A 13,210-nucleotide genomic window follows, 5' to 3' on the forward strand; every position below is an offset into this window, starting at 1 on the left:
GATGAGACTCCTTTAAAAAACAATAAAAATCTCAGTGTAGATGGGAATAAAGCTGTAAGTTTTAATGAATGTAAGTGCTGCTGAAGTGGACTTTTTGGTTAGACTTTATTTTAAGTAGAAAATACAAAAACATAAAAAAAAATTAAGTACGGCGTAATATTAATTAACTAAATGTACTTTAGTTTACTTGCATGTACTTATGCATCATGTATTGTTATTATAATAGTCAGCACATGTAATACAAGTAAAAAGAACACCTTAAAATAAAGTGTTACCAACTTTTTTATTATGGGCATTAATATGTATTGAAATTTAAAGATGCAAATAGATAAAGTGTAATAAAATAAACATTTACCAAATAGAAACATGACCAAAAACTGGCCAGTGCATGAAAACACAGCAGTTCTGCCTGTAATGTCTCGCCTTTAGTGCCTTAATGTTTGTTCTCAGTGTGTTTGTGTGAGAGAGAGTGTGTGTTTGTGGCAGTGGATGCATCAGTCTGCGCTCTCTCTGTCGCTCAGGTTCAGTCCGTACGAGTGGTATAACCCTCACCCCTGTAACCCAGAGTCAGACGTGCTGGAGAATAACTTCACGCTGCTCAACAGCTTCTGGTTCGGTGTCGGCGCTCTCATGCGTCAAGGTGAGTTTGTTAGCGTCTCAGCGCCTCCTGATCACACTCATGCCTCACACAGATACACACACAGAGAGCTCATGGAAACCCTAATAAACCCTAAAGCTCATGGAAATAATAAATGTTTCCTGAGCAGCAAATCAGCATATTAGAATGATTTCTGAAGATCATGTGACACTGAAGACTGGAGTAATAATATAAGATATATACACTGCTCAAACAGAAATAAATTATGGTTTAAAATATATTCAAACAGAAAGCAGTTATTTTAAATAATAAAAATATTTCACATTATTAGAACCCCCAACACTGCACGCTTTCGGTGTCTCTCTTATCTGACACACACATTTGAGGTTTTGGAGTCTTCACTAATGAGTTGAATCAGGTGTGTTTGAATAGGAAGATATCTAAAATGTGCAGTGTTGGGGGTTCTCCAGCACCAGGATTGGGAAACACTGGTGTAAGTGCTGGAAGAAGTGACTTTTCATGGTCCAGAAGGGTTGAGCTGTTCATTGGTGGTCCTCAGGGTCGGAGCTGATGCCGAAGGCTCTGTCCACTAGGATCGTGGGAGGAATCTGGTGGTTCTTCACCCTCATCATCATCTCGTCGTACACCGCAAACCTGGCCGCCTTCCTGACGGTGGAGCGCATGGAGTCACCCATCGACTCGGCCGACGATCTGGCCAAACAAACCAAGATCCTGTACGGCGTGGTGGAGGACGGCGCCACCATGACCTTCTTCAAGGTACTGCAGGCGTCCTCCATACGCTGTTCGTCTCAGATCCCTGCAGCGCTTCATACAGCACAGATGCTTCAGCTCAACATTGATTCAGTTCAGTTAAACAAAAGAGCAAATGTTGTAAAATTAATCAGTTCCAAAAATTAATTTTATGCTATAAAGCAGCTCTACAGAAGACATTATTCAGAATGATCCAGTTAAGTTTTGATTCAATTCAGTTCAGTTAACGGGAAAATAACAGTGGTAATATTGTAAAATTCATCAGTTGTTAAACAAATGAAATTTTAGGCTATAAAGCAGCTCTACAGAAGACAATAGAGTCATTATTCAGAATGATTCAGTTCAAATTTCATCATTTATAAAACTGATTCAGTTTCAGCTATAAAGCAGCTCATTATCCAACTCATAGTTTTGTTCTCATCTGATAACAATGTATCAGTGCAGTTCAATGATCTGTGTCCCTGCAGCACAGAAGCAGTCATCAGTAGCACAGGTATATTTGTAGCAACAGACAACAATACATTGTATGAGTCAAAATTATACATTTTTCTTTGATGCCAAAAATCATTAGGATATTAAGTAAAGATCATGTTCCATGAAGATATTTTGTACATTTCCTACCGTAAATATATCAAAACTTAATTTTTGATTAGTAATATGCATTGCTAAGAACTTCATTTGAACAACTTTAAAAATTATTTTTTTTGCACCCTCAGATTCCAGATTTTCAAATAGTTGCATCTCAGCCAAATATCGTCACATCCTTACAAACCTTACATCAATGTGAAGCACATTTATTCAACTTCTTTCAGATGATGCATAAATCTCAATTTAAAAAAACTGACCCTTATGACTGGTTTTGTGCTCCAGGGTCACATATTTCTGATTATTAATAGTCCGGTTACATCCTAACCTCTCCGTCCGCGCTGCAGAAAACCAAGATCTCGACGTACGATAAGATGTGGGAGTTCATGAACAGCCGGCGTCAGTCTGTGATAGTGAAGAGCGTGGAGGAGGGCATCCATCGCGTGCTGACGTCGGACTACGCTTTTCTGATGGAGTCCACCACCATCGAGTTCGTCACGCAGCGCAACTGTAACCTGACGCAGATCGGCGGCCTGATCGACTCCAAGGCGTACGGCGTGGGGACGCCCATCGGTACAACACACATCTACATCGTCAGCAGTCAAACATTCACGCTCACAGCTGAGCTCAAAAGTTTACACCCCCCTTTCAGAATCTGCAAAATGCTAATTATTTTACCTAAGTAAGAGGGATACAAAATGCATGTTATTGTTTATTTCACATATAGTCCACAAGAGAAAATAACAGTTGAATTTATAAAAAAAATAACCCCGTTCAAAAGTTTACACCCCCTTGATTCTTAACACTGTGTTGTTAGCTGAATGATCCACAGCTGTGTTTTTGAATCAAGGGGATGCAAACTTTTGAACGGGTTCATTACAAAAAAAAAAAAAACATACATTCTCTTGTGGACTATATGTGAACATATTTTTTATGTGAAATATCTTATTCCGGTCAGTACTAAATAAACAATAACATGCATTTTGTATGATCCCTCTTATTTTGGTAAAATAATTAACATTTAGCAGATTCTGAAAGGGGGATGTAAACTTTTGACCTTGAGTAATTTTTGCGCTAGGTTTTCATAAAATTTGCATTAATTAAAATTTTTAGTTATTTAAAACAACAACAATGTTTAATATTTTAGTTTATTTTATTTCAAGTAACAAAAATGTCTTATCGTGGTTTTAGCTTTAGTTAATGATAATAAGCCTGGTTGTTAGATCTTCTGAACACTATGTTTTTATTTAATACTTAAATTTCATTTTCAAGCTAAATTATTTCATGAAAAAAGGAAGAAAATAGCAGAGGATCTGTGCGCTTTATAGAAATCAGTTCTGTGGGGGAGGAGGGAATAAAAAGGGAATATTTATCCATATTTATCTGCACAAATCCTCTGTGTTTCTGCCTCCCCTCTGTGTAATCCTGTTATCCACACACACACGTCTTTCAGAATAACAAGCGTTCATTTGATCGTTCTGGGACGAGTGACTCATTCTGCGGGACTCAACTGATCCATTGGAGGACTAAATACATATTCCTGGAATAACATCAGTGCTTTAGGAAAGAATACAGCTCGTGTAATGATGTTTGAATGAGGACTGGAGATATTAAAGGATGTTCAGGATTAAAGCTCCATCAGCAGCGTTTGTGTTGATTAGCACAGAAAATCCTCTAGACTCGTCCTTTATTTATTTACGTATTTATTTATTTGCTTGCATTTATTTATTTAGTGGTTACAGAAAGGAGCTGAAAATGAAAGTGAACAACACAAATTATTTTAAAAATTAATATTGGGTCATTTATAGAGTTATTATAGTTATCTTTATATTATTTTAATAAAATGATCATTAAGTGAAATAAAATAAAATATTAAAGAACAACTTTTTTCAGCTAGTTGCCAAGGCATCATTTCTCATTTTAATTAATTTTAATGATGTATGAAAATAACTAAAATACTGAAATAAAAATTCACAAAAACTACTAAAAATGAAAACACAAAAAATGACTAAAACTTTACTAAAATAAAGTTTAAAGGGAAAAGAGAGAATAGAGCAATAAAAACTAATTCAATGTATTCATACAATCTAAAAAGCATGAAATAAAAATGTATAAAAACTATATAGACATTAAAGCTACTAAAAATGACAAAAGCACAATAAACAAACTTTCAATAATTAAGTTAAAACGAAGAAGGAAACTATAAAAATAAAATATTCAAAATATTATAAATAAAAATTAAAATAAATAAAATAATTAAATTAAATAAACAATTTAATTTAAAAATAATAAACATTTAAAAAACAAAACTACTACTAATTCAAAATATTAATAAATAAATAAATAATAAATAAAAAATACTAAGTAAAAAAAAAGAAAAAACTAATACAGAAAAAAAAAACTAATAACCCACTAATTTTAATAGGAATAATAAGTAATAATAGAAATCATAACAGTATCTCAAAGTTGTTATTCACTGAAAATATAAAAATAAAATAAAAGTAATGAATATTGTTCATCAACTAGAACAGTGTTCACAACACTTGAAAGATTTTAAAGCTCAAATACCATTTTTAAAGAATAAAAAAAAAGCTTTGAGCTTCATAATTTCTAAGTTTCTTATTTAACAAAAAATTGCTATTTGACATTATGCCACTGATGGGGCCTGATTTGCACTGAAACTAGAATGTGTACCCTCTGTAGGTCAGTTCAAGTGGACTTTAAATACGGATTTGTGACGCAGCCCTGCTGCTTCTCACCTGTCCCGTGGTTCTCCCGCAGGCTCGCCGTATCGGGACAAGATCACCATCGCCATCCTGCAGCTGCAGGAGGAGGGCAAGCTGCACATGATGAAGGAGAAGTGGTGGAGGGGGAACGGCTGTCCGGAGGAGGAGAGTAAGGAGGCCAGTGCCCTCGGCGTGCAGAACATCGGCGGCATCTTCATCGTCCTCGCCGCCGGCCTGGTGCTGTCCCTGTTCGTGGCAGTCGGCGAGGTGCTGTACAAATCCAAACAGAACGCACAGATCGAGAAGGTATCAGACACAAACACCAGATATTGCTCTTTCACATCTTTATCGGACAAACACTATAGTACGTTAGGTCTTAACGTGACAGCAGCCGAATAAATCTGCTGTATCAGTCACTCTTTCATGCTTTTATCAGTCAAATATTATAGTACATTATGTCTTAAAGTGACAGCAGCCTAATAAATCTGCTGTATCAGTCGCTCTTTCACATCTTTATCGGATAAACACTATAGTATGTTAGGTCTTAAAGTGACAGCAGCCGAATAAACCTTCTGTATCAGTCACTCTTTTACATCTTTATCACACAAATACTAAAGTACAGTAGGTCTTAAAGTGACAGCAGCCTAATAAACCTGCTGTATCAGTCGCTCTTTCATGCTTTTATCAGACAAATATTATAGTACATTATGTCTTAAAGTGACAGCAGCCTAATAAATCTGCTGTATCAGTCGCATTTTCACACTTTTATCAGACAAACACTATAGTACATTATGTCTTAAAGTGACAGCAGCCTAATAAACCTGCTGTATCAATCGCTCTTTCACGTCTTTATCACACAAATACTAAAGTACAGTAGGTCTTAAAGTGACAGCAGCCTAATAAACCTGCTGTATCAGTCACTCTTTCACGTCTTTATCACACAAATACTAAAGTACATTAGGTCTTAAAGTGACAGCAGCCAAATAAACCTGCTGTATCAGTCGCTCTTTTATGTCTTTATCACACAAATACTAAAGTAGAGTAGGTCTTAAAGTGACAGCAGCCTAGTAAATCTGCTGTATCAGTCGCTCTTTCATACCATAATCAGACAAATATTATAGTACATTATGTCTTAAAGTGACAGCAGCCTAATAAACCTGCTGTATCAGTCAATCTCTTTCACGTCTTTTATCACACAAATACTAAAGTACAGTAGGTCTTAAAGTGACAGCAGCCTAATAAACCTGCTGTATTCAGTCGCTCTTTCATGTTTTTATCAGACAAAATATTATAGTACATTAGGTCTTAAAGTGACAGCAGCCAAATAAACCTTCTGTATCAGTCACTCTTTTACATCTTTATCACACAAATACTAAAGTACAGTAGGTCTTTTAAAGTGACAGCAGCCTAATAAACCTGCTGTATCAGTCGCTCTTTCACGCTTTTATCAGACAAATATTATAGTACATTAGGTCTTAAAGTGACAGCAGCCTAATAAACCTGCTGTATCAGTCGCTCTTTCACGCTTTTATCGGACAATTACTATAGTACTAGTATTATGTCTTAAAGTGGAAGTGAAGCAGTCTGTCAAGTTTACATTATTTAGTAAAGTGATTTCCAAAATATATAACAAAGACAATTAATGTAACCATTTTAAAGAAAAAAAGGATGTTTTGTTATAACTTTTGGAGCAAGGGCGCCGCCCTCGTGCAGTACCACAGCGTGTGACATCACAGGGTTGCTTCGCTCCGTTGGCCAGTGAAGTAATATAAGCACTTCTTTACATTTTGAACACACAAATGTTATTTTAACACACAAATGTTTTGGTTTTCACCATAATTTGGATGAATATTCAACATATACATTATCTATATCAATATCACCTCATCTACATCAAAGTTTTGATCATTGTATCCCAAACATTGTTTTCATAACAAATAACGCATCATACAGTATCCTTCATGTGGCATCTCAGACCTTTCAGACATATTTGCATAACACTGGCCCATTCACCAGTAGTGATATGTAACTTATTTTATGTTCACCTGCTGAAGAGAATGCAGTTTAACTCCTATCTGAATGATTGGGGTAGTGCTGCTTTATTATTCTCATGTGTTTTAAGCCTTGTCAGTTTAAACATTAAAGCATTTTAAGCCATTCAAAAGTGACTCAGCACGAAAGAGATTTCAATGCAGTACTCATGCACTGTGACAGATTGTTTCTTTGCACACAGACACACACACACACACACACAACCGGCCAACGGAGCGAACCAACCCCATGAACAGCATTCAAAAAACTAAAATGACTATTTGGATTTTAAACCTAACATTTTTAAAGAAGAATAAGTTCTTTTCAGCTTCATTACAATTTTATCTGGACATCTGGACATTTATGGCACCGAGAGGGCCTGGTTTTCAAGCAGACGTATGTATCTGTATAAATTAGAAAAGACTAGGACTGAAAGGAAACCAACACGTGTCTGTGATTTGCTCTTCTGTGCGCAGCGCTCGTTCTGCAGCGTGATGGTGGAGGAGCTCAGGGTGTCTCTGAAATGCCAGCGGCGGCGGAAACAGAAACCCCAGCCGCCCGCCATCGTCAAAACAGAGGAGGTGATTAACATGCATACCTTTAACGACAGGAGGCTCCCGGGGAAAGAGACCATGGCGTGACGCCTCTCCTGTGACTCTCGTCCAAATGACGGACACAAAGATGTTTCCTGTGGAAATCCGGATTCGTGAGCGATTCTGAACTACATCCCTCACAGAGCAGTACTCCATTACTTCTGCTCTCATTTCACGTTGCTTTTCTCTGTTTTCTCTGTGAAAATAGGTCAATGTTTCGAACCCATCCGTTTTCCTCATATGCCTCCTTTATTGCTGCCTTCAAGAGCATTGCTCATTATCTCCATATTCTTCAATAAAGAGTCATGAACCAAACCAGCCCGCTCCACATGAATCACAACACTGCAAACTCTGATTTGAAAATGCATTTGTAATTGGGGGAATTTTTTTTTTACTAGATGTAACTTTTTTTTTGATGATTGAGCTATTCATCCCATCACATTTTCTCAATACACTATAAAACTAATTCCATTTATTTATAAGAAGTTATGTCTCGGTTTACAATTTCTGAACATTCTGGGAATGTTAGTGTTGGCATGTTAGTCATGGCAACCTGTCAAAATAAAAGTTTGGTTTAACTTGAAGAAATTGTGACAGAAATATAGGCCTATTACTGTTGTGCAGAAGAATGCACTTATGTATTACTACTACTCCTACTTATAAAGTTATTAAAACTTTAAAATAAGTTTTTTAATTATTATTTATATTTTTTTTAAAGAATAATCACACAATATTTATTCCGTGTTTTAATTTTAATAGTAAACCCTGTTTGTTATTCCCCCAAAAAAGAAAGAGTTTGTTTAACTTTCAAATGATTAAAAGTTTAATTAAATTAATGATTTATGTCTTCATTTGATAATCAGAAAAATTTAAATACACAACACAGAATTTCTGGGGGAAAAAAACCTTCACGTGGCTAATGTAAAAATAAATGTTAATTTATTAGTTTTTTTATGCATTCAAATAATTAATCATGCTTAAACAGAATTTGGTAACAATAAAACAGAATGCAAAAAAAAAAAAACTTTCTAAAAATTAAATTTTTGTTAATACTTGTGTTAAATTTCATGTTTGCAATTGCAGTTTCTTTATTCTTTATTAATTATGTATGCTTTCTGACTAATACAATTTTCAACCATTAAAAAGGATTGCATAAATATTTAAATGAAAAAAAAAAAAAGGTTCCCAGAATGTTCGTTTCTGGATATAAAAATTAAAAATAACTTTAGAGAACGTTCTGTTAAAGTTCCAACTAAATCCTTCGTGTTCTGAGAACATTTCTTACACAAAATAGTATCTTAAAGGGGCTGTTCACACAGAACACATCTATGCGTCACTCAGAATTGTTTTTGTTTTTTTATTCGCAGCATAGAACACCTCTGCCATGTTGTCATGAAATAAAACAGTTGCCATGCCAACTTGCTACTTTAAACAAAAGCTTGCTCCGCCTCCGGGGTCTTCTGATTGGTCCACTGTTTTGGAACTGACATTAACTTGAAACGGCATCTTAAAAATGTGGCGCTCATGTGTGAGATGCTGCAAAAGATGGAACAGTGAAAACAATGAAAAAGTAGCATATTGGAATGGAAAAATACGTTCTGTTTCAGTTCATAATGTTTACTTAATGTTACTCTGAACATTCAAAAGTAACAAACAAAGTTTAAAAATGATGAAAGGTTCCCTTAATGTTCATACAACCAAGAAGAAGCATTTTTTAAAACATTTTTAAAACTGGACATTTTAAATATTAAGAGAACATTCAGAAATAACTTTTTCATAACTTAACGGGAACATTAGCAAAACGTTCTTAGAACTTGTTTTTGTTAAATGGGAAATAGCCAAAAGCAAACCTTATTTTTGTCATAGAAACACTAGCTAAATCTCACAGCCAATTCATACGAACTCACTCGTATCATTTTGTATGATTTCTGTGAAGGTTAAATTTAGGGGCAAAGGTAGGTGTGGTCCTTCTTACAAATTCCTAAGAATTTGCCACCTCGTAAAACACGTATGATTTTTTTCACAAATCGTATCAATTCGTACGAGCGAAGTCGTATACATTTGGACAAATTAGCCACCTTGTCAAATATGTACGAATAGCCATGAGATCAGGTTGGCTAAATCTGGAAAGCTGTGTCGTTTCCATTACCAGAAAACAAAATTATGCCAATAAAGAAATTAATTATGATCAGTGCAAGCTTACAAAATCATTTCTTTAATCCCGGAAAGTCAGAGCGTGAAAAAATCATTCATCTCTTGAAAATAATTATTCCAACATAACTTTTGACTTGAAGGCAGCAATATCTTTGGAAAAAATGTTTTCTTATTTATTTTTGTCTTGTTTTCTAGTCTAAATATCTAAAAAAAAAAAAATAATAATAAATCTTGAATCAAGATGAATTTACAGGTAAAATGGCTTAGGATATTAATTCTTGTTTTCTGAAAAAAAAAAAAAATCTAAATTGAGTTAGTTTTTGCTTAAAACAAGAAAAAATATCTGCTAATGGGGCAAGAAAAATAATCTTGTTTAGCCTTTGAATTAAGATTAGTTTTACATTTACATTTAGTCATTTAGCAGACACTTTTATCCAAAGCGACTTAAAAATGAGGACAATGGAAGCAATCAAAATCAACAAAAGAGCAATGATATACAAGTGCTATAACAAGTCTCAGTTAGCTTAATGCTGTACACATACTGTAGCAAGTTTTTTTTTAAACTATATAATAAATAAAAAGAAAACAGATAGAATACAAAAAGAATAGAGCAATCTAGTGTTAGTTTTTTAAGAAAACAGGCAGTTAGTAAATAAAAACAGTTCAAGTCTAAAAGGGGCAAGTACTTTTTTTTTAAAGAATAGAATTAGAATAGAGAGTGCTAGAGTTAGAGGGTCATATAAAGATGGAAGAGATGTGTTTTAGTCGATTCTTAAAGATGGCTAAGGACTCAGCTGCTCGGATTGAATTGAGCAGGTCATTCCACCAGGAGGGAACATTTAATTTAAAAGTCAGTGAAAGTGATTTGTGCTTCTTTGGGATGAACAATCAAGCGACGTTCACTTGCAGAACGCAAGCTTCTAGAGGCACATAACTCTGAAGTAATGAATTTAGGTAAAGGGGTGCAGAGCCAGTGCTGGTTTTGTATTGCAAACATCAATGCCTTGAATTTCATGTGAACAGCTATTGGTAGCCAGTGCAAATTGATGAACAGAGGTGTGACTTGCATTATTTTCGGCTAATTAAAAATTTATCTTGCTGCCGTGTTCTGGATTAATTTTAAAGGTTTGATAGAACTGGCTGGAAGACCTGCCAAGAGAGCGTTGCAATAGTCTAGCCTGGACCGAACAAGAGCTTGAACAAGGAGTTGTGCAGCATGTTACGAAAGAAAGGGCCTGATCTTCTTGATGTTAAATAAAGCAAATCTGCAGGACCAGACAGTTTTAGCAACGTGGTCTGAGAAAGTTAGCTGATCATCAATCATAACTCCAAGGTTTCTGGCTGTTTTTGAAGGAGTTATGGTTGATGTGCCTAACTGGATGGTGAAATTGTGATGAAACGATGGGTTTGCTGGAACCACAAGCAGTTTTGTCTTGGCAAGGTTGAGTTGAAGGTGATGGTCCTTCATTCAGAAAGAAATGTCTGTTAGACAAGCTGAGATGCGAGCAGCTACCGTCGGATCATCAGGATGGAATGAGAGGTAGAGTTGAGTGTCATCAGCACAGCAGTGATATCAAAAGCCATGTTTCTGAATGACAGAACCTAGTGATGCCATGTAGACAGAGAAGAGAAGTGGTCCAAGGACGGAGCCCTGAGGCACCCCAGTAGTTAGATGTTAGATTTTTCTTACCCATTGGCAGATATTTTTGCTTGTTTTAACTAAATTTTGATATTTTTTTTAGAAAGCAAGACTTAATATCTTAACTAACCTATTTTACTTGTCAAGTAAATGCATCGTGATCTAAGAATCTTTTGATCTTTACACTAGAAAACAAGATAAAATTACTAAGTAAGAAAATCATTTTTTGCAGTGTAACCTCCATGAACTGATGTCCGTCTGTTGTACGCCACACTCCGTCCTGATCAACGACTCAAGCCAAAGTTCTGTCGTTTAAATAAACATCAACTTTTCTAGAAACCTTTCTACTAGCATCCATTCTGTCTGTCACTGGCCACTCATTCAACAGAGATTTATAACAAGAAAAAAAAGGGAAGCGCAGTTTTTGTACAGACGATTTTTGTAGTAAATCTTTATATGGGTGTGTCTGAAGCTAATGTAGATCAAGCAGGCATTAGATGCTTCAGACACACATTTATGCACGTCTGTCCATCGAGAACAAGCAGCGTCTCCAGAAACCACCTCTACTTGATCTGTTTCAGTGTGCTGATGTTTGTGTTTTATCTGAAGGCGAGTTTCTGTATAATACTGTACTGAGCAAATGCTAGGATTTCTCCAGATCGGCTTCAATCTACAGGGACCTTTGGAAAAAAACCATGGGTGGAGAACTGTTCAAGCTCATCTTGTAATAAAAAAAGATTATACTGTGTGTAACGTGTGGTGTTGCTTCATTTGCATGTGTTCTTCTGCGTTTATGGCAGCCGTAAATTCTTTGCTTGATGTTATTGAAGTTATTGAAGTTCAGTTAGACTGTCTGTTGCTTTAAGTCCATATGAAATGGAATTCACAGACCATGATGATGAACATTCACACTGCAAAAAATGATTTTCTTACTTAGTATTTTTTTCTAGTATAACTATCTAAATATTCTTGAATGAAGGTGCATTTATTTGGTAACTAAAGTGGCTTAAGATATTAATTCTTGTTTTCTGAAAAAAAATGTATCAAACTTTTGTTAGTTTTTGCTTAAAATTAGCAAAAATATCTGCCAATGATGAAAGAAAAATCTTAATTCAAAGGCTATACAAGATTTTTTTTTTGCCCCATTGGCAGATATTTTTGCTCGTTTTAAGCAAAAGCTAACTTTTTTCAGAAAACAAGAATATCTTAAGCCACTTGCAAAATAAATGCACCTTGATTCAAGATTGTTTAGATATATTAAAAAACAAGACAAATAATACTAAGCAAAAAAATATTTTTTTGCAGTGCATGTAGTGATTGGCACTTTTGCTTCAAAATCTTTGAGAATCATTTGTTCAGAGACAGTGGTTCGGAGCACGTATCAAACTCCCAAAGTCACGTGATTTCAGTAAACGAGGCTTCGTTAGCCCGTGTCATAACGGTTTTAAAATGTTTCAAAATTAGGGGACAAGCTCTCCATAAAACACACAAAACCATCACTGCAAATTAATAATAATAATAATAATAAAAATTATGCACCCACTTCAAATGAAATGTTTTGTTATTTTTAATTGCACCCCTGGGGCCGTGTGAGACACTTTTTATTATGGATGGATGCGCTTTACTTCACTTCTTTTGGACTGATGCACTGCAACACCCGCTGAGTGCATGAAACAGCTTGAAAGATCAAAGACAAAATTTAATTGTAACTCAGACTGGATTCATCTGAAAGAATAAAGTCATATACTGTACATCTAGGATGCCTTAAGGGTGAGTAATTCATGGGCTAATCTTCATTTTTGGGTGAACTAACCCTTTAAGTTTCATTAGGAGTAAAATTTATAATGAACGTTCACTGTTTTGGAAGGACATAGTAAGAACAGTCTAAAAGAAAACTATTGCTACAAATATGATTTTGCATGAATCCACACATGCAAATATTGAAACTCAAGACCTCTCTCTTTTGTTTTCATGAAAGAATTTTAATTGATCCAGTTGTCTAAGAACTTAACTTTCAAAGCTAAAAACTCCTAAAAAATCTTTAATGACTTGCAAATCTCAATTTAGTGTTCAGTGTGTAATGTAGCCTATTAAACGCCCCCTAAAGTGTATT

The 13,210-nt window shown here is 35.1% G+C and overlaps 1 protein-coding gene across 1 annotated transcript in view; it reads left to right on the forward strand.

Annotated features, from left to right (window-relative positions):
* LOC109068158 (glutamate receptor ionotropic, kainate 2-like) overlaps nt 1–9,019 on the forward strand; it is a 51,074-nt gene extending 42,055 nt beyond the window's left edge. Inside the window, exons 12-16 of the mRNA XM_042721535.1 lie at nt 522–640; nt 1,158–1,375; nt 2,302–2,527; nt 4,736–4,986; nt 7,188–9,019. Of these exons, the coding sequence (XP_042577469.1) occupies nt 522–640; nt 1,158–1,375; nt 2,302–2,527; nt 4,736–4,986; nt 7,188–7,352 (979 nt within the window). The 3' untranslated portion in view covers nt 7,353–9,019. The remainder of the gene's footprint in view (nt 1–521; nt 641–1,157; nt 1,376–2,301; nt 2,528–4,735; nt 4,987–7,187) is intronic.
* The last annotated feature ends 4,191 nt before the right edge of the window (nt 9,020–13,210 follow it).

The sequence above is a fragment of the Cyprinus carpio genome, chromosome B4 (genome assembly GCF_018340385.1).
Source record: "Cyprinus carpio isolate SPL01 chromosome B4, ASM1834038v1, whole genome shotgun sequence".
Lineage (NCBI taxonomy): Eukaryota > Metazoa > Chordata > Actinopteri > Cypriniformes > Cyprinidae > Cyprinus > Cyprinus carpio.